Source organism: Meleagris gallopavo, chromosome 16 (assembly GCF_905368555.1).
Source record: "Meleagris gallopavo chromosome 16, MGAL_WU_HG_1.1, whole genome shotgun sequence".
In the NCBI taxonomy this organism is placed as follows: domain Eukaryota; kingdom Metazoa; phylum Chordata; class Aves; order Galliformes; family Phasianidae; genus Meleagris; species Meleagris gallopavo.
The window spans coordinates 12,796,079-12,817,281 of record NC_139419.1 but is presented as its reverse complement, the minus strand read 5'-3'; the positions used below and the strand labels follow the sequence as shown (position 1 = coordinate 12,817,281).

At 50.0% G+C, this 21,203-nt stretch overlaps 2 protein-coding genes across 4 annotated transcripts; one reads left to right on the top strand and one right to left on the bottom strand.

Annotated features, from left to right (window-relative positions):
• Positions 1–1,679: 1,679 nt before the first annotated feature.
• On the top strand, positions 1,680–15,809 carry ANKS3 (ankyrin repeat and sterile alpha motif domain containing 3). The gene is given in 19 exon segments (XM_010719349.4): positions 1,680–1,786; positions 2,409–2,518; positions 2,664–2,839; positions 3,354–3,552; positions 3,762–3,883; positions 4,314–4,395; positions 5,066–5,201; positions 5,458–5,616; positions 6,797–6,922; positions 8,066–8,142; positions 8,144–8,182; positions 9,006–9,173; positions 9,674–9,798; positions 10,048–10,189; positions 10,783–10,955; positions 12,133–12,218; positions 13,099–13,182; positions 13,641–13,735; positions 13,928–15,809. Coding segments are annotated over 16 exon segments (1,971 nt in total). The 5' UTR covers positions 1,680–1,786; positions 2,409–2,518; positions 2,664–2,669; the 3' UTR covers positions 13,724–13,735; positions 13,928–15,809.
• A 1,078-nt stretch (positions 15,810–16,887) lies between these two features.
• On the bottom strand, positions 16,888–20,984 carry LOC104913473 (glucagon receptor-like). 3 transcript variants are annotated; one of them, XM_085237532.1, is made up of 13 exons: positions 20,600–20,810; positions 20,426–20,522; positions 20,183–20,290; positions 19,870–19,991; positions 19,684–19,790; positions 19,449–19,605; positions 18,961–19,120; positions 18,763–18,823; positions 18,617–18,686; positions 18,421–18,509; positions 18,159–18,297; positions 17,887–17,928; positions 16,888–17,760 (listed from the first exon to the last, which is right to left on the bottom strand). In XM_085237532.1, exons 1-13 carry the CDS (start codon positions 20,666–20,668, stop codon positions 17,689–17,691), a joined length of 1,293 nt encoding a protein of 430 aa, XP_085093658.1. In that variant the 5' UTR covers positions 20,669–20,810; the 3' UTR covers positions 16,888–17,688. The 3 variants fall into 3 exon arrangements, 2 of the variants coding, with proteins under 2 accessions (XP_085093658.1, XP_085093657.1); XM_085237531.1 differs by having other exon boundaries at positions 20,426–20,984; XR_014886801.1 differs by lacking the exons at positions 16,888–17,760; positions 17,887–17,928; positions 18,159–18,297; positions 18,421–18,509 and having other exon boundaries at positions 18,763–18,844; positions 20,426–20,984.
• Positions 20,985–21,203: the final 219 nt, after the last annotated feature.

Here is a 21,203-nt window from a genome sequence, read left to right as displayed (position 1 = left end):
ACAGGTGGAGGCAGTTCAGCTATGAGACTTGAAGGGGTGGAGTCTGGCTGCACCTCTGTTAGACTTCATTTAAGGGCTGACTGCCACTGGGGCAGGATCTCTGGTTAGAGATCTCTCTGTTGTGGGCTTTTCCCTGTGAGCCTGCATCTTCAGAGATGGGTGAGCACTTCTCCTTTTCTTTTGTAACATCATTCCATTTGTGCTGGTCTCTTTGCTACTACTCTCCTCTATTGCCTTTCTATCTGCATTGACCCTTCTGATTTTTACTTTCTGATTTTTACAGTCTGTTTTTAATTATGTAGAAATTCCTATACATTTTGGCCCAAGTCTTCTGTGCTACCATTTAAGCCTATTACATCTTGACTTATCCATTGTGGCCACAAGAAGCAGGTTACATCTGACCTCTTTCTCTTTGCAGCAGCCATTTACGTGCTTAAGAGTTCTTAACATGTCCCCAGACTTATTTTCTTTATATCAGATGCCCTCAGTCAATCTTTTCTTCCTAGTCTTTAGGGCTCTGATTACTTCTGTTGTTCTCAGGGTTCATTCAGTAGTTCTTTGTACTCTCTCAGATATAAGCTCAGTTGACATCATGCTTTAGGTTACTGTGGAGTGAAACCTTGATTTGTTTTCAACTCTAAACTGTATGTAATTAGAGCAGAGTTGAGTTGGTAGGAATGAATTGGAGAGTCTTGAATATTCTGGAGTTGAGCTTTGAGCATAACTTTTGTCATGTCAGCATTGCTCCTTGACAGCTTGCCAAGGTTGTGTCTGTAACTTGCACCTGACATGAGGCAGATTCTGGATATGTTAACTGTAAAAAGCATTGTTGTTTGGTCTTTACCAATTTAAAAAGCGATCTACAGAGAAAACAGCAAGCTTTATTTTTATCTGCATGTGTATTTACAGGCTGTCATGAATTTTCTCTTCTTATCAGTTGTGAATGTGCCTTTCTGCTTCTACCAGAAGACTTAGGCAGCTGCGATGAGAAACAATCCTACTTCTGCTCACAATCCACTTATATCCCTTCATATCTCTGTGTTTTGTTTGGAAGTTCAAGATGTTCAGTCCTTCCTCTGTCTTCAGCCCTGTATATTCCTGCACGAAGCTTATGCCCTGCCAGTGTGATACATAGGAATTGCTGTCATTAGATGAAACAGGTGCTTGTGCAAATAGATCTCGAGGAAGGAAATTATTTATTACTAATACATACTGATTAGGAAGAGAGGATAGTTCTTCTGTGGCCCTAAGAAATTAATGAAGGGGTTGGGAGGATAAGGAAGCAAAGTGTGGGAGTTAAAAATCAGGTGGGAAGTGGAGATGTAGGAATTAAAGGACTTTTGTTTATGGTGTCAGAAAAGGGGCTGGTACTTGCAGGAGGGTCTCCTGATTCTTTTCAAATGGTGTTTGCTTTCTCATGTTACAGCTGAGACAATCAAAAGAGCAGCTGCTACTGAAAAGCTAATTATGCTATCTCTCCTTTGTTATTAATTGGTGCCAAATGTGATGTTTGCGTAGCCCCTGTATGAATCAGTCTGAGGAGTTAAACTGGCAAGAAGTTATCAGGAAGAAAAAATGTCTGTTAGCTTCTTACCCTTTTTATATGTGGTGGGATCCATCAAACCCCAGAAGTGCTGCACGGGAGGCAACAAGACTGAGGTGTTGAGAAAGCACTTCTCCTTGAGTTGATGCAGATGTAGCCTGAAACCACAGCTGAAGACCTCAGATGATGGATGCATTTGTGTCAAAGAGCTTTTTATGAAGTGTCAAACAAGAAAGCTCTCCTGTGAGTAGTTAAAATGATTAATAAACAATTGTTCCCCAAGGCTGTGGATGGAAAATAAACCTTTCAGACAGTCCTGAAATTGTGTTAGGTTTGTAATTAAGTTACTGTCTGCAGAATGTGGATGTGCTCAGATAGCAGTGGGGCAGGTGCACTGCTGCTCAAAGCACTTCAGTAATTTCCAGGATTCACAGAGACAGGACTGGGCTGCTGCAGAGATGATGGATAGCAGAAACAATCTGCTTATAATCTGATGACATAATGAAGTGTGCAACCTGTTCAGGTGGTGGTAAATAACTTTGAGAATAGCAGGCAATTGTTATTAATGGCTAAATCTTAGATTAGGCTGTGCTTCAGGTCAGGTGTTTTTAGTGCTTCTCCTGACACAGATCCTTAATTCTCTCTGTGAATTATGAAACATGCAGATCAAGAACTACATTCTTTTGTGCAGCACTAAGTGTGCCATCAGCACTTAAGTAGGAGTTTAATGCCTTCTCTTCATGTAACTATCCAAAGCTGCCTTAAGTATATTATGATTAAAATGGAGGAGATAAAGCCAGGCTTTCTGAAGTCTTAAAATGTGATTTGAAAGATGTTTTTAGCATTATTGGTTTTTCTTTTCCAGTGTATTCAAATCCCAGAGTCTACTTCTGCAAGAAAGGACTGCCACCAAAACTCCTTGACAAGCCTTAATTCTTCAGACCACATCAGGATAAGGAGGGGATCGAAGTAAAGGTAGGAATTGAAACTCTGTGCCTCTGAGCTGACCTCACCTTCTAAGTCTGGGGCACCTTAGAGCTGCAGAACTGAGAGGTGATGCAGGATTCTGTTGAAGACAGAGATCAACCATCTAAAAGTCTCCTTTGCTTTGTCTACTCAGGGCAGAATGTCAGAGCTGAGTGATGAAGCCAGCGAGTCGGAGCTGCTGAGCTGCAGTCTGTCCATGTGGCATGGGGTGGGTCAGGTGCTGTGTCGGGAAGAGCTGGATGTTCCCCTGGATTTGCACACAGCCTCTTCCATTGGCCAGTATGAAGTGGTGCAGGAGTGTATTCGGTGGTAAGGAGGGGTTGGAGAGAGCACAGCTCAGCTGTTCTCACTGACTGAAGGTTTTTCTGTTGTTTTTTTTTTAATGCACTGGAACAGGTTGCCCAAGGAGGCTGTGGATGCCCCATCCTTGAAGGCATTCAAGGCCAGGCTGGATGTGGCTCTGGGCAGCCTGGGCTGCTGGTTGGGGACCCTGCACATAGAAGGGGGTTGGAACTGGGTGATCACTGTGGTCCTTTTCAACCCAGGCCATTCTATGATTCTGCTGTGCAGGTCTAACATTGCAACAGGGGCAACTCTGTGGAACTCTGCATGTGTTCTTAGACACAAAGTTGTGGAGGGTCAAGGCTGCTGATTAAAACTCTCAGTAATTTGATGGAAGCTTCCAGAGCTGGTAGGAATTTCCATGCAGGCTTCAGTGCTGGATTATTTATTTTTAAGTCTTTTTTCAATACAGTGGTGGTAGCAGAGACTACAGGCACCCTACTGCAAGCTGCCAGTAATTTAGCTGAATTTTTTTATTTAGTGGAGACGTGGATTTAAATAAGAAGAATTGTGGTGGCTGGACTCCATTGATGTATGCTTCCTACATTGGCCATGACACCATTGTGCACCTGCTGCTGGAGGCAGGAGTGAATGTGAACATCCCAACACCAGAAGGACAGACCCCGCTCATGTTAGCCTCCAGCTGTGGAAATGAAAGCGTTGCTTACTTCCTTCTCCAGGTGTGTATTCTGTAAGAAAAAGCCATGCTACGTGATTTAAATGCACAGAGTAGGCTTCTTCATCAGCTGCAACCACTGTGTTATTTGTTCTGTTGAGTCCAGCTTCCTGACAGGGATTTAAACTCTCTTGGTATCACAGCACAGAGGGGCAGTGGCTAAGAGACCCAGCAGAGGGGATGCAGTAAAGAACATTCTCTGTTCTCTTGAAGCAAGGCGCAGAGCTGGAGATGAAAGATATTCATGGTTGGACTGCCTTATTTCACTGTACCAGTGCTGGACATCAGCAGATGGTCAAGTTCTTACTCGACAACGGGGCGAATGCCAACTGCAAGTAAGGAGGAATCTATTGCTTTATTTCTATCGAGAATTGTTATTGCTGGCTTGATAATGGGATAAACTGAAAGTAAACAGGCACAGCGCCTTCTGAACTCATTTTTGAAGTGTGCAGTGAATTCCTGTGACTTGAGATCTGTTTGTATGTTTATGAGCATTAAATTGCCTAAGAACAGCAAGAGGTTCTTGCTTTGCTAGGTCCTGGGGTTTTCTCACTGAGAGGTAGGAGTGCAGCTGGAGGAATTAGCCTGTTTCTGTACAGAGTAATGTTTGCTGTATTTATTGAGAGACCAGAACGCAGTAGAATGGCCAACATATCACACAGTTTGTGACCAGATGAAGGTGAAGCCAATTACAATATGTCAAAAAATGCAACATGTTTTCTCTTTTGATTATTTTAGCTCTTGTGTGTGTTTTTTTCTCTTTAGGGAGCCTGTTTATGGGTATACTCCTCTGATGGAAGCAGCTGCTTCTGGCCACGAGATAATTGTTCAGTACCTTCTCAATCATGTGAGTGTCCGGACAGGTCTCCAAATGAAAATCTGTGATTCTGACCCTCAGAGGAGCAGCACAAGGCTAATATCAACCTTTTCAGTGTTGTTTGATCTTTGACAATCATCTCTGATCTGAAGCCCCAGATTTCTGAAAGCATCTGTTTTCTGAAGGCTAGTACTCTAGTTGTACAGTGCTTGCCTTTCAGAAGCAGGAATAAGGTCTATGTGATGTGACTGAATCCTGACTCAATCAGGAAGCAGCTAATTCAGTAATCTCTGTGCTGTGTTCACAAGCTTATGTGCTTGGGCTAGTGGACATCTTGTCTTGGCCCTTATTGGCTTATTGGCATTCATGTGTCTTAGTGTCAAACAATTAGTTTTTAATATCTCATTTAATGGTCCAGCTTACTTCCAGAAGGAGGCAGCAATGCAAAGCATTCAGATTAAAAAAAAAAAAAAACCAGCTAGCTCCCACTGGCAGCGCACAAGAGCTGTGTAAGTAAGCTACTTGGTGTTTGGGATTGTTGAGAGCAAATGATCAGAAAGGCAACAAAAGTATTTATAAGTGGAGCTTGAACTATCAAAGGTGAGCCTGTGTTTCTGGCAGGCTTGAGAAACTAAGACAATTTATCTTGAATATCTTATAGTACCTCCTATAAGCTTTTCAAATGCCTGTTTTCCTATAGGGGGTGAAAGCAGATGCCAGAGATAACACTGGAGCCACGGCGCGGACGCTGGCTATGAAGTATGGACATACAAAGATTGTGGGGTTGATAGACTTGCATGCAGCCCCAGTGCCCAAGGTCTTCTGCAGGGGTCCAGGTAACAGGTTTTAGTTTGCTTGTTTTAAGATAGCACCTATCTTAACTATGCTCTGACCTGGAATTTTTAGTGCTTGTGAGGATGTAAGAGGCAGAGATCCAACACTTCTTTTTATTATGGTTTACTGGCCCCTTTATGACCTAGTTTAAACTCTCTCCTATCTTACAACATTTTCTTTTTCTGTTGCTCTTGTAGGATTAATAGTAAGTAGGTACATGAATTACCATGCTGCTAACAATCTCTCTTTGGATCACAGGAAAGTATGAAGAGCTGAGCTCCTCAGATGAATCGTGCTCTGCTCCCCAGAGACAGAGACCTGTTCGTAGGACCAAGGGTCCCAGCATCCATGATGGACCCCAGGCTTTGGCTAAGATAACAGCAGTTGGAATTGGGGGAAAGAAGCAGTCTCGCTATGGTAAGAATAGTTAGAAGCCTAGCTGAGAGTCATTTGTGATTTCTCAGGTTGGCAGAGAAGTAGCTGTAAAGCACAATATTTTTTCATTAGAGTTCTTGGTGCATGACTTATACAGAAACAAAAATGTTTAACTCCCTCATACAAGGTTATGCAACAACAAAACGAAACCCACTGAATGCATTTGTCCGAGCTGGATATTGATGAGTGGGATGCTATATGCAGGACAAACACTCATTGATAATGAGAGTGAACTTGCTGCTTCCAGACCTCTGTTTTGTCTTCCTTCATGCTTGAAATATTACTAAAAAAAAAAAATAGAAATTTAAGAGCATACTCAAACTTAGTTTGTTCTCTTAACATAGATATCGCTGTCCCTGCTGCAGTAGGTATCAAAACAAAAGCTTTTGAAATGAGTGGGATGCTACTAGGGTATTATCACAGGTGCAGAGAGGTTAGCTTTGCAGGGTGTGCTTAGCTAGAGGCAAGTATAGTTGGTATCTTGCTTTCTTAAATAAGTGGTTTTTCCATTTTAGTGGGGATGTGAGAACTGCTGAAGGCTGCTCCATAAGTAAGGTGCATCTCTGAGCTCTTTCCTGTCTTTTCATCAGTGCTGCCATGTAAATAAAATACAGCTGATTTGATGTAGGGAAGACTGTAGATGTGTACTTGCAGGATGTGTTGGGTCATGGGGAGCTGGTGAATGAGCACCTGGTGAAGGGGTGTAGCTGGCCCAGGGAGCACAGGCAAATTGGTTGCACCTGTACTTCCCATGCCACCAGAAAGGGTGGGCCTGAGGTAGGGTGGAACCCCCTGAGTTCATATGAGGGCCAGCCACAGAGAGGAGAGCATCTCTTGGTCCTTGGCTGCTTCCTGAGAAGGGTTGCTGTGTAGTCAGTGAGCTGCTTTACCAGCTAGGTGAGTTCAACTCTTTTTGTATATGACTACTGGCTTGCCTGCAGATATTCTGGTATTGCCAGGAACCTGTCAGAAATGATTCTACTTCTTTGTGAGCAGAACAGTATGCATTTTCCAGTTTTTGTGTGCTTTTTAAAAATGGCTTCTGCTAGTTGAAACAACAGTCTTCTGATTATTTTCAAATACCTGAGCTACTGCTCCTTCTGCTGGAACCTCCCTGGTAACTTGCATCTTAATTACTCTGTTCTCCTCTCCTCTTGCACAGAGCAAGTCTTGCCCCAAGGTTATGTTACCTTCAGTGATGATGGCAGCTGTGAAGCTGATGACATCCGGAACCGGGATGTTACCTCTCCAATTAATGAGCAAGATGTGGAGAGCAGCAGCAGCAGGGGTAAGTCACAACTGGGTGGTGAGACCAGACCTGTGGCTTCCATCTTCGCTTCCCAGTATCCTTAGACTGTTAGGCAGCAGTGGTCACTGGATCTTCACCTCTGACCTTAGTCTGTATCATCACACCACTGTATTAGTGGCCAGAAAGAGGTTGCTTGACTTTCCAAGCAAAGCGAGATGCCACAGTGTGAGGACAGGGAGGAAAAAAAAAAAAGTGAGGTTCTGAATGCTGGCTTTACCTTTGTCTTTAGTAGTAAGCTCTCAGAAATGCCCAGAACCTTGAGTCTGGAGCAAGGAATATGTTCCCTGAGTGAAAAAGAATCAGAATCCAGTGAAAGGCCACTAAGATGTTGAAGGCTGAAGTATCTCCCTCACAAGAAAATGCTCGAGTGAACATGGTTTAATGTAAAGAGAAGGCTACTGGGAATATCAGTATGTACAAATATATGAATGGAGGATGTAAAGGTGGAGCCAGACACTTCTCATTCCCATCCAGTGATGGAATGGGGGATGTGATAAGCACAGGCTGAAATAGAGGAGTTTCCCTCTGAATTTAAGATGTTTTCTTACTGTGTGAGTGTCTGAGACTGGAGCAGAATGCCCAGAGGAGTTGTGGAGTCTATCCTTGAATGTGCTCCTCTACGTGGTGCTAATTGGCTTCAGTGTGATTTTGGACAGTGCAGCCTCAGGAAGTCCCTTCCAAACGCAACCATTCTGTTCCTGTAAAACAATACAATGAAGGGTGTTATGGACAGTTCCTAAATTGATAGAGGATCATGTGGCGCTATGTTGGCTCTGTGCTCAGGGTAAGACCTTTCCTGGATTTAAGTAATAGGAGTGTGGTCTTAATGGTAATGAGCCACCTTTCCACTCAGTCATCAAGAGACTCAGAAACATCCACACCTGGCCTTCCTGCTCCCTGTGGTGCTTAAACTGGCTTAGAGAAAGTCTAGTGCTTGGGATCAGACTTGTGATATTTATCTCAGAATCATTTTGTATCATGAATATTGCATGTGAAGAGGAAACCCAAGCAAGGCTTCTATTATATTGCCCAGCAGATCTCACTAGTTGCTGTGTGGCAAAACAGCCCTGAATGTAATGAAGTGCAACCTGAAGGTTTTTTTTCCCCCCTGTTCCTTTCCAGAGGATAATGCTTTCTTCACCAACAACTTAGCAGCCATCAGGAGCAGCAGCAGCAGCAGCGAATGCCTGACCAAGGCCCTTAGGGGTCAGCAGTGAAGGCTCCTTGGAAAGCAATGAGGTGAGGTTGTGCATTTTTCTTTGTCTGCCTTCAGCTTGGCCTGTGCTGTCACCCTTCCACAGCCTGCTACCTCCACAGGAGGCTGTAGCACCAGGCTGAGTGAGGATGGCTGGTATACTGGGACAGGAAAATAAGCTTCCCTACTTGGGGATTGGCTTCTTTGATCTCTGGCTAGTAGCCAGCTATCAGAGAGCAGAGAGGTTGTTGATGGTGGGTCAGTATTTTTCTGATCTCTCTCTTCTGAACATTTTCCTGAATGCCATCTGGTAAGCAGTCTGTAAAGGGTGTCTGTCTCTTATAGAAGTGTCAGAGCTTTCTAGCTTGGTGAGATATCAGGCAGTTCTGTAAGGTATAGAGAAGCACAACAGCGTTATGTTGTTGATTCTGAAATATGAAAGGGGAAGAAGAGGTGACAGTTATTTTGTGGTTCAAGTCACAGCTCATTCTTTAAAGCCAGCTCTGGGCTGGTGTAGAGAAGAGTCACAAATCCTCTCTGTTGTGCTTCTCACCAATGGAAGCTCAGAGCGTTGTAATGGTTCAGGGAGGATTCACTGCTGCTCTCTGCAGCATGCTACTTCGTAGTCTGGGATTGTAGGAGCCTGTCACCATTACAGATGGTCACACTGTAACAAGCTGCCGTCTTGACGGTGATTTGACTCAACACTTTCTGATAATGTCTTTCTTTTGCTTTTATTGCTTGTGTTTGTAGACCACTGCCTGGATTCAGAGCTTTGGACTTGGAGCCTGCACTTGTTAGACATAGTGATCCTGGTATCTCTGCATGACCATCCTTCACCTTATGTTTCCTGTTTTTTTTCTTCAGGATTCTGACCATGCAGGCAGTCCTCCTAGTAGGAAACAAGCCAAAAGCTTCAAGGTCAAGAACCGCTACAGCAGCAGTGATGGTCAGTGGACCCACTGCCCAGGGAAGGCTGGAGCTTCCACTCAGCACCTCATCTTTCCTGAGCCCCCTGCCTATACAGGACCCCAGGTAACTAAAGACAGAAAGCTATGTCTGAAGTAATGCAGATCACATCACTGTGCCAAGACTGGGGGTTTCTTTGTGGTTATCCAAGCTGCTTTCCTGGCCTTCTCAGATAAGAGGGAAGCTGACACCAAAATGTTTTTGACTTTCCAGGTATAAATGCTTGTGAAAGAGTGATTTCTGATGTGAAAAGCTGCCAGTTTAGATGTTGTTATTGCTTGGAGAAGTATTCCAGATCCTTTTGGGACTGTTATGGGGCCTAGGGCAAGTGTTGATTGATCTGTCTTCTCTGTGCTTTGTTACAAGATGTCATGACTGCAATGTGCAGGCCAGTCCATTTGTGTTCTGTGATTATAAAGAAGGGCAGTTAATAAGGGAAAGTCAAGATTGTTGCTAGAACTTAGGAAGACATAGCAATATCATCTTCCTCATGTTGCTGCTGATAAGGGGTGTGGTTATGGTTTTGTTTGTGGTGGTAGAAATAGTTTGTCTTGTGTGTGCTGCAGGACCTTGCAACATTCCTTGAGCAAATTGGGTGCCTGAAGTACCTGCAAGTGTTTGAAGAGCAAGATGTTGACCTTCGCATCTTCCTGACCCTCACAGAGAGTGATCTGAAGGAAATTGGCATCACGTGAGTGTCTGTAAGGTAGTTCTTTCTGCCTAAAGCCACATATGCAACCTGGTCAAAAAAAGCTTAGCTGGTGAGTGCTTCTCTAATTAGGCAGCCTCCCATGCAAATCTGATATCCCTTAGTTTTTGGCTGCAGCAAGTTTCTTGTTGGAGGTGCTTGGAAGGAGGCAGGAGGTTGCGGAGGTCCTCCTGCCATCCTGGGCACAGGTGGTACAGTGTTTGCCCCCTGAATTTGCCATTCTTCCACCAGCCTGTTTGGACCCAAGAGGAAGATGACTTCAGCTATTGCCCGATGGCACAGCAATGCTCGGCCACCCAGCGATGCCCTGGAGCTGGCCTATGCAGATCGGCTGGAAGCTGAGATGCAGGAACTGGCCATTCAGCTGCACAAGGTAAGAGATCTGCTGTGGGGTGTTCAATGGCGTGTTATGCTCTAGTGAATGTTCAGCAACATAGTTCTGTGTTCTGCCTCTAATGGACTAGGTTGAAGGAACAAACAACTGATCTACTCAATATCTCTTGCGTCCACTGAGCATAACCCATAAGAGCAAATTATTCACTCCTTTTGGCTCTGCTTCATGCTTGCAAAGTCTTCTCATCTGTTTCTCTTCTGCTTGAGAACTAAAAGCAGAGAGGAGGAGGGATGAGAAGGTGAATGGAATTGAATACCTGCTTTTATTTTTTTGGTAGCATTGCTCTATGTAAAGTTGACCTGTTCATTAGCAGATAGGCTTGTATCAGCATAGAAAATTGGATCAACTGAGTATCTTTGGAAATAGAGAGCAAGAGGAAATTGTAACCTTGAGTTAGTCTTTGGATAGGAGCTGTAGTGTATGAACAGTGGGACAGCTTCCTTTCTATTGGTTTTGGCAAGCTTTTTATAGGGACACTGTCCAATAAAGATAGAGATGTGAGAGCAGGTGTGTTTGATAGTGATGTACAGTACTTGCAGCCTAGTCATCTGTTCCTTTCTGCCCTGCTGTAGAGATGTGAAGAGGTGGAGGTGATGAAGGGCCAGGTATGCCAAGAGCAGAAGCTGCGTGCAGTGGCAGAAAGCTGTCTGATGGAGAGAGATGAGACCTGGAATGCTGTCCAGTGCCAGCTCAGAGAGGCTCAGGCTGTCACCAAGGATGCTGGGGTCTTGCTGGACCAGATCAAGTAAGTTCCTCCCAGAAGATGGTACTGAAGCTAATGGAGAAAATGGGAATTTGGGCAATGCAGAGATCAGACATTGCTGCTCTTAGAGGCAACTGCTAGTGTGAGGCAGGAGAGCTCACTAGGCATCTGAACCCTTTCTGGCTCCTCTTTCACTTTCTCTAGTGGAAAGTCACAGCCATCTGAATGGGTATCAACCCTTAGATGCGGATTATGAATGTTCTGGCTTTTCAGAGATGCAAGTGCCCCTGTACCAACTCAAAGGAGCTGAGCACCTTCACCTTTGAAACCAAAGGCTTAAGTAATTTATTTGTGCTTACATGAAACCTAGTTACCAGGGTAACGAGTTACCTGGTAACTACCAGGTAGTTTGGTGATTGCATGAATGCAAGAAAGAGTTTTAACTTCCAGATAGTATTCGAGGGCTTTCAGTGTCCTATCTCTGATGCCTGACAGAAAAGCCTGCCTTGTTCTTGCCCACTGCCTTTAAGTTCTGTCTTTCCCTTCCTTGTGATGTAGCCTTTGCTGCCTCTCTGGTGCTTTTCTCCTGACCAAGCTGAACTCCTGGTCTGTCATGGGCTCTGGTCTGTTGGCTGATAGGACTGAGATTACTGAATGTGACAGTGGTCCTACTGCTATGGTTCTTAGCCAACAGGGCAGTGGGGCAGCCAGGGATTGGGGTTGGTTTCCAAAGGACAGTGGAGTGATATTCCCAGAGTGCTCTTCCCTCTGAGGAGCTGAGGCTGCACTGTTTGAACTCATGGTGTGGCATCAATCAAAATGTTACACGTGCCCCTGATGCCTGTCCTGAGGTAGCTTCATTTGTCTGCTAGGAACATTGGATTGGGCTTGATTCTCATGTAAACCAGATGCCCCTGGCCTAGGCTTTCTCCTGCTCACTCCGCCCCCTCCTTCTCTTCTCCCCCCGCAGCTCCTCTGTGGACAGGGGCAGAGATTGCTGTGGAGATGGGGCACAGTGGAGAGCGCCCTGAGCTTTGTCTGGGGCACGTCTTCCTCTTCCTGGGAAGGAACAAGGAGCAGTTTGTAACCCAGGGCGTTAGATGTGGTCCCTCGGCATCCCAAGCAGGTACTTGCAGGATGTAGGAGGGCACAGACCAGCATGTTGTTCCAGAAAGCACTCTGTGCACTTCTAACAGACTTTATTTGTCTTGTTTGGCAGATCCTGTCAAGCAGAGCTGTCCTCCCGGCTATCGCAAGAGCAGGCAGCTGGCAGAGTGCTGGACACAAAGGGGAAGCTGGGAACTGGTGAGATTCAAGTGCTGGGAATTGAAGAGCTTCTAAACTAAAATGGGTGCAGGGAGGGTAAGCAGATGCAGGGGGTGAGCATACAGTGGGAGAGCCCAGTGCGGGCTGTATGCTGGTCTTCTAATGCTGAGTGTGACACTGGATGTAGTATGGGAACAGGTGAGCAGTTAAACACCTACACTTAAGCATAACACCTACACTTAAGCATAAAGATCTTGCCTCTTTGCTGCAACAGGATTTCCCTGAGGCTCTGTTCCTTTGCAAGTGGGAAGCTCTAGGGCCTGGCAGATGTTTCTGGCTAAAAATGCGAAGCTGTAGCACAGGCACTCAGTGGAGTCCTACTTCATGTGCCTGTAGCTTCCCTTTCCTGCTCTGTAATGTGGGCCTCTCAGGTGTGTTACAGCAATGTGCACTAGAGCAGGGTCTGAATCAAAAGAGTTGGATGGTTGTTGGTTCTCTGACCAGGTCTGGGGGATTGTGCTGCTCATGGCAAACTGCTGTATGTGACTGGACGGGGTTGGTCCAGCAGCTCCTTACCACAGGGAGCTAGCAAACAGTCATGCTGCCCCGGATGCAGTGTCCTTTGCTGCCTGGATTGTAAAAGTGAGATGTACAGAGATGATGATTTCAGTCCACCACAGTTAATCTTTGAGTTCTTTCTTTGTGATCTAACCAGTACTCTGGGGGGGGAGAAATGATAAGTGGTAGAGTTGCCTGAAAACAAATACTTAATTTCTGTCACAAGAAATTCCATCTCTCTTCACCTGTGACTCAACCCATAACTGAATCAACTTTGGTGTACACATCTCCCAGCAACACCAAACCCTTGTCTGCTGCAGAGAACAGGCTTACTGACGAATGTGTGGTTCCTTTCTTACAGCACGGGAAGGATGGCCGCTGTCCTTGAAGTCTCTGAGCTTACCTGAGCTGTCAGCTGTCCTCGAGAAATGTGTGGGAGAAATGGGTAAGGGGGGAGACTCTGCTCACATGGAGTGACTGCTGGGGGAGGGAGGTGTGGCAGGGCAGGGTTTTGATTACTTCAGAGGTGTGGGTTGGGGGACCTAGTAACCCTCTCTCATCCTGGGAAGTCTCCTAGCTATAAAGCTGTCACTGGCATTTTCTTGCACTTAATTCTCAATGTAGATGTTGAGCTCTGCTGACAGATCTGATCTGAGAGAAGGGAGTCCATAACCCGTTTCTCTCCTATTAATCAGTAATCAGAGCTGCTGGTGCAGGGGTTTTGAAACCCTGTGTCTTGAAGACAGGAGCTTGTCCAAGGAACAGGCACACTCTTGTTTCAGAGCCCAGAAAGCTGCAAGGGTAAAGGCAGGACAGCATCTGCAGATTGTTCTTGACCACTTGCAGGCTTCTAATGACTTACATGCAGCTTATAATGACTTTTTGCTTTTGGTTTGCCCTCAGGAAAAGCTCTGCAGATGGTAACTCAAAACCTCCAAAGGCTCCAGGCCCCAGGGCAGGGTGCACAGAGCTGGTTAGAGCCGTAACAAAGCAGGATGGTGAGTGGGAACTAATGACAGCCACAGAGGGCTGTGGGATTGAGGGGGCATTGTTCCTTGCAGCAAGTAGCAGCTGTCTGCTGCATGTGCCCAATGCTTGTCATAGCCTTTGATTGGGATTTTCATTTGGAATATTCGAAGTCTCTGTGCTCTACTGAAAGGGTAACTGTGCTGTTTTCCTGGTGCCTGCAGGAATACTGACGTCGGGTGACTGTTCCACCCGGAATCTGAGCGTGGAGGGAGAACGAGCACAAGGACGGTGCTGGCAGCGCTGCAGCTCTGTGGAGACTGTTGTGACAGCTGGCAGAGGTGTGGACAAAGGTCTTGGCCACCATCAGAACGTGCCAGGAGAATGAGGGATGGCAGAGGACAAGGACGCGGCAGCTCTCTGGGCCTGGTTCCTGTCTAGGTTCCCAGGACTGTGCTGTTTGTGCTAGAAGTTCAAGTTAAGAGAAGAAATCCCAAAGGATTTATCTGCCTTAAACTTCCTGCAGCCTTTGTTCAGGGCTACATTGTGTTAGAAAGCTGACAGCTACCCACAGCCATCAAGTAATTATCCCTTTCCACATCCTATCCTCCCCAAGGCCTCCAACAAATGAGTGGTGGTTACTGAGGAGCTGACACACAAAATGTGTCTGAGGCAGTAAGGAGTGCAGGCTTGTGAGATGAGTAAAGTGAGCGGAGTTGGTGATGTCTGAGAAACACATGCAGCCAAGTCTAGCTGGAACATCTTCCCTGCTGTTGTCTCAGATCTATACTTCAAAACTACTCCCTTCAGCTAGCCTGCCTTGGTTCAGTTCAGATTCTTGCCCCCTTCAGGGCTCATACTGATCATGTTCTTTACTTCCAAAGAACTTTTTTGTGGTAAATGCTTTGTGGCAAGCATTTACAAGCAGCAGACTCCAGTGGTCAGGTCTGCTGGTGCCAGGATCCCAGCACTGACAGTGGTTGCAAAGCAGATGTGTCCCTGGAAGGACATGAGAGAGAAGGAAAAGCTCAAAACTGTTTGGTCTGCTTTGCCTCTGGCAAGTAGAAGAGTGCCAAGGCAGGCAGAACTGGGACTGAGGGATTGGTCAGTTAAATGGATTAAAAATCCCATCTCAAATGTACCTGCATGCTTCAGTCCTTGGCTGCTGCCTGCTCTTAGTTTTCAGGCTTCAGTGTTGGGAAAGAAGCCTGCCAAGACATTCTAGTATTGGCAGTGAGCTGTAGTTTCATAGGGCAAACAAAAAGTGTGGGGAAAAGGCTGCCTCCCAAGGGGGGCTGCCTGATCTCTTGGAGCTGGGCAAAAAAATCACAGGGTGATGAAATTGTAGGGGTTGGAAGGGGCCTCCAGAGATCATCGAGTCCACGTGGGCACTGGTGACTGCTACATGGATGTAAAATGGCTTCCAGAACTGCAGTGACTGTTCCTGTGTACTGCTGAGTCTTGGGGGAGAATTATCTTCTGTCTGACTGATGGCCTTGATGAATCTGTAATGGTCTCCATCTATTCCTTGAGAAGAAACTGCATGCTCTTTCAGCACCTCTGATTAAGAGCCAGAGAAAGTACAAAAATCCATCTCAGCTCCATCCTTTGAGCTTGTCACTTCTGATCAGCTGCCCACAGCTGTTCAGATGAGCTGGAGCCCAGTTCCCCAGTGGTGGGGATGACATCTAGTTTGGCTGTGCTGCCTGGAGACAATCTGGGGGCACAGAGGTGGGTACAGCCTGCACTGTGCAGTGCTGCAGCTTGTGTGTGCGTGGTGGTGTGCTCAGCTGGGGCGCTGATTCCTGCTCACATTTAACTCTTGTCCTTCATTCCCTGTTCCAGAGTATGGGTAGGCCAGAGACTCAAGTGTGAAAGAAGAAGGGAGTCCCATGGGATGGGTTCTGCAGGAGCCCAGATGCCCCAAGGGGATCAGCAGGAGTGGGGTTTTATAGAGTAGTGTTCCATTAAGGACAGCAGTTCAGTATTCAGTGCTGAAAGGGCAGCTGTGCGAGCAGCAGGGTGTCTGGTGCTACCTGAAGTCAAGCTGTCTGTATTAAGTAACACTTGTTACTCAGCTAAAACAATAAAAGCTGAAAACCTGTTTCTGGTGCTTCCTGTGTGGGCTTCTCTGGAGGGAGCTGGAGTTGTGGGACCATGAGTAACCTACTGATTGATTTCAGGAATATGCAGTGTTTCCAGCTTTCTCCCCCAGGGGCTGCGTGCTGTGAGGTTCTGGGGCAGCTTCGTCCTTGGTTTCCCAGTCCCTGTCTGCTTCATCTTAGAGGTGATGCCTTCACAGCACCAGCAGGGGAGGTGGACTGAGAGCAACCACGGGCAGGTGCTTATGGAACAAGTGCACACAGGTAACAGAGCATGCCACTCTTACACCCACGGTGTCCTGGCTGTGTGACAAGGAGAATCGTCTCTGCATTAGCTCAGAAATGTCTTTAGGCCTTGTTGAGCCATGTGCTGGGGTTTTCTGCTCAAGGTGAGATAGTATCCTGTGCCTGGCTCCAGCCTGGGACTCTAGGGAGCACTGTCACACCAATACAGCTCACAAAACCTCAGCCAAGCTGTGATCTTGTGCTACAAATAGGGGTGGGAGAATGAGTTAGCAGCTGTTATGGAAAGTTTTAATTAGAGCAACATCAGACCTCTGAATGAAACTATGGGGCTATGGACTGGGGGCAGTGAAGCAATATAGGCACGCTCTTGCACTCTTGTGATCCTGCAGTCCCTGCATCCTGGAACAGCCTGCTTTTCTCTGCCCAGTGCAGCTTGGCATCAGCTCCCATTGCAATATCCATATGCACGCTGCTGTGAGAGTGGCAGAGGACAGAGAAAGAGCCAGACAGCAATCCTGCTCCTGTCCAGGGGCAGCTCCTTGCTCTGTGCCAGGCAGGGCTCTTGTGTGCCGTAGGTGGCTCTTTGGGTTATTTATCACTATGTGGATTTATTTTGCTGCTTCCCTCCTTGTGTCACCTGTAATGTAACCCTAGGAAAAAGAACACGGTGCTAGCTAGAGACAGGTACTGAGAGCCCCTGTGCTCTTCCTACCTGTTTATTGTCCTGGAGCCAGCAGTGTGTGTACATAAATTCAGCTGCATGCTGAATACACTTGCACTTATCCTAGTGCCCAGAGCCCTTTCCCTCCCTCAGAGCATACAAGTGCCATGCTTGCTGAAAAATAAACCTTTATTTACATCTGAAAAGAGTCAGTGTGCAAAATGGTCTCACAGGGGTTACATCTGTCCAGCAAACCTCCTGCTCAGCCTGGTGCAGCCTCCTCCAACCTCTGTGTCTCCCAAGGCCTGGGCCACACTCCCAGTGATGGAGAACCTCCTCTATTCACTTCCACGAAGCTGGGAGTAAGAGCTGCCTCCTCCCTGCTGCTGGAGCGGCAAAGCACTGTGTGATGGGAGCTGCAGCCTCATGTTCTGCTCATGGAGGGAAGAGTGAGGGGCTGGGGGGCGGTGGTGGCGTCCACTGCTGCAATCAGCTTTTGTGGGGGCACCAGAGCTGGGAAGAGAGGAAGAGAGCTCCTACTGCAGCCAATGCAGTGTCAGGGCTCAGGCTGCTGCAGGAGGTGCTGCGCTGGGGAGGAGAGCTGGCAGCCAGAGGGACACGACGAGGGTGGTGGGGGTTGCTCTGTGCAGTGCGCTGGAGTGAAGGCGGTGGTGAGCAGCTGCTGCAGCACCTCGATGCAGAGAGGTGGCAAGGTGGCCCTGGCTTAGGTGAGGAGAGCAGGAGTGCAATGCCCAGTGTGGTGCTGGCACACCTCGGGATGCGACGGCCGTGCTTCCATCCTGCTGCACGGGTGCCAGCACTGGTAGGGTGCCAGTGCACGGCTGGGTCTGGTGGCAGCAGGCTCTGCTCCTTGCAGCTCTGCACACATACGTGGGGCTGCTGGTGGCTGCTCCCCCACTGTGTGCATTGGGATCAGACTCTCCAGCAGCCGGAGCAGAGCCCTGCGGTGCTGCTGTCACTGCGTGCAGCAGAGCGCGGGGTGGTCGAGTTTCCATAGCTGCCACTTCTTCTTCATCTCTGACTTCACCTGGAGCGAGATACCGATGGCTTTTCCCTGGCAATGCCCTCCCTAGCACGAGCAGAGCCCACCCCCACGAGCCAAAGTTAAAGCTACTTCCTTTCACAGCCCCAACCCAAAACCAGAGCCACGTACCTCCTTGTTGGCAAAGCAGTACAGCACGGCCACCAGGAAACCCTATGGAAACAAGATGGCTGAGTCCCCTGGGATGGGGGCTTTGTGTCACTGCTGCCTTTGGGGCCATCCCTAAGAGCGTCCACAATGCAGGCACACCAACTGCCCACATGGGTTGGGGAGAGGGGGCTGTCCTCGTCCCCAGGCTGGGTCACCACAGGGGCAGAGGGAAGGGAGAGAGGGCCCCCTACTCTTATGGCCCAGGACAGGGATGGGTTGTGGCCCCACCTCACCTGGAAGGAGTTGAGGAAGAGGGTGAAGAAGACCTTGATGTAGCGCAGGATGCCCGTGGTTTGCTCGTCGGTGGCAAAGATGAAGACGACTTCGTGGATCCCAAAGAGGGGGATGAGTGTCAGCGTGGCTTTGGCCAGCCTGAAAGAGGACAAGGTTTCCCATGGGCACGGCAGGGAGCAGCTCTTATTGGAGCTCTGGGTACTCGTGTAATGAGGCACAGGATGGAGGAAGCACACAGGCTGCCCTGCTGCCCCCGCTCACCGCAGCTTGTAGTCGGCGTAGCCCTTCTGGTTGGCGCGCAGCTTGGCCAGGATCACCTTGAGGATCCGCATGAAGATCAGCAGGTTGATCTGGGGCGACAGTGCGGGGCATCCATGGAGCAGGGCCATCCCTCCCTTCACCCCAACCCCAGCTGGGGGCTGCCCCAGCTCCCAGCACTGTCACGGGGGTTTCCTACCATGGAGGCGAGCAGGATGGGGATGCGGATGATCCACCAGTAGGCCATGTTCTCGTTCAGTGCCCAGCACCTGTCCACGAGACACAGAAGCGGTGTGGTTGCGTGGTGCTGGGGTGCAGGACGAGGCCCCCCAAACAGCCACTCACTCTGCATTCTCTTTCAGGTACTTGGCGGCCATCCAGGGCACCACAAACACCACGGGGGTCCCTGCAAGTCACACAGCACACCCTGTAAAACCAAGCACCCGCCTGAGCTGAGAAACCGGCCCCAGGCTGGGGACACTGTGGGGCAGCAGTGGGGCACAGGAACGGTCCCGTGCCACCATGCACCCGGGTGGCTCCTACCCCAGCCCAGATACAGGTACAGCCGGTAGTAATTCTTCTCAGAGAAGACTGCGCCGATCAGCAGCTTGTAGAGGTAGACAGCCTCCACCAGGAACCAGTAGTGGTTGGCCAGGATGCAGTACTGCATCAGCACCTGTGCTGCACGACAGCCCAGTGCTGCCTGTCACAGAGAGACAGCGTTGGGCTGGGGGCTCGTCCATAGGGTGCCCCAAGAGCTCACCCTCCGCACGCAAGGATGCCCCAAGAGCTCAGCCAGGGTGTGCACGGAGGCACCAAGGCCTCCCTATGAGGTACGTGTGTCCCTCAGAGCTCCCACACAACGAATGGGTGCACAAAGTGCTCAGTCACAGTGGGGAAACAGAGCCTAAAGTTTGCCTATGGGATCCATGAGCATCTCAGGAACTCGCTCACAGGCTGCGTGGACACACCGACGGCCCATGGGTTGGGTGCACGACCCAAGAGCTCACCCACACCCCTCGTGCCCTCACCTCGTGGCTGAGCAGTGCCTGCCAATCGGCCACCTGCAGCACCTCTGCGCCCCAGCGCCTCTCCAGCAGCGCATCCTTCACCATCACCGAGGTGGCCCTCAGCCCGAAGGAGGCGAACAGGTTGGCGTGGATGTAATTCCTGGTGCAGTGCAGCTTCCTGGGGAGAGCCGTGGGGTCAGCAGCCCTCAGCCACTGCTGCACCCAGGGCACGGTGTGCCCGCGGCCCTGCTCCTACCTGAAGATGGTGAGGACGAGCAGAGCGGAGATGAGGGTGAGGAGTGACAGCGCATAGCCCACGGTGTACAGCACTTTGAAGCTCACCATCAGCCTGCGGGCGCCTTCCTGCAGGCGAGCCCCGTGCCTTCAGCACCCACTGCCTGCCACGCACCCTGGGATGCCCCCACCCCACCCGTGCTCCCACCTCCTCGGCACCGTCCTCCAGCTCCTCCTCACACTGTGAGTAGTCCCTCCACGGCTGGCTGCCGTTCACCGTCACCCACTGCCCGTCAGCACCGCAGCGCCGGCTCACCAACCCGTGTTTCACTGCAGGCACAGAGCACAGTGTTCCTCGGGGTGCCCAGCCGGCAGTCCCCCAGCAGCGGGCACCCGTTAGCACTATGTTCTCACTGCCCTCCCCGTGCCACACGTGCCCCCGGCCCCTCTCATCCCGACCCACCGCGCTCAGCCCCAGGCCCCACAGCCCCAGCTATGGGACGGCCGCGGCTCAGCGTCACCTTTCTCAAACCAGGGCAGGTAGAAGGGACACGAGACGTTGACGGCGGTGCCGGGGCTGCCATCGGGCCAGCAGGCGTACATGTCAAACGTGCGGTTGCAGAAGAGCCCTTGGGTCGATGGGAAGAAGCCGACGGTGGGATGCGGGCAGCTCAGACCCCCCCGGTGCCCCACACGAGGCGCGCAGAGCCGCAGCCCTCGGGGCGTGACGCTGTGACCCGGAGCTGCCCCGCTGCCAGCCGTACCTGCGGGGTAGGGCTCGCTCGCCATCCTCCGCAGGCACTCATCCCGGTACCGCATCCACTCCTCGAAGGTCCTCTCCAGCACCTTGGCCCCGCCGTGCTGCGGCGCAGAGCGGCTCAGAGAGACGCCCCGAGGGCACCTCCGCCCCAACTCCGGTCCCCACGGCCGCCCCTTACCGGCACGGCGGAGAAGAGGCACATCCACGCGAGATGCACGAGGTACCCGGGACCCGGGGCGTCCCTCATGGCTGTGCCGGGTCCGGCGCTCTGCTCCCCGCGGTTGGTCCCGGCTCAGCCCCGGGCCGTGTCCCTGCCGGACCCCGACACCTCGGGGAGCCACCACCGCACGGCACCGCACCGCACCGCACCGCTCCCGCAGCCCGGCTGCCTCAGGGGGTCGGCGGCGGGGCCGGGGCACGGCAGATGCCGCGGGGGTCCGGAGCCTTCTTCCTAGAGCTCTCCCTCCCATCAGAGCTCTCCCTCGGCCCGCATCCCCCTGGTTGAGCCCCCCCGCAGCCGCCCTACCCGGCTCTCAGTATCCCCGAGAGGTTCGGTTCTCTCCGCACCCCCCCCCCCAGCACGGCTCCCCCCGCAGCCCCCCGTTCCCTTACCGTGCGCGGCCGTTCCGCAGCCCGGGGCTCAACGACGCGAACGCGGCAGCGAACGGGCGGCGAATGCGGCCCCGCCGCTTCCCACCAACGCCGAGCCCCGACGGGGGGGGCGGGGGCGGCACCGCCTCCCGGGGCTCAGTCAGGGCCGCCCCACCGAGAGCGAGGCTCCG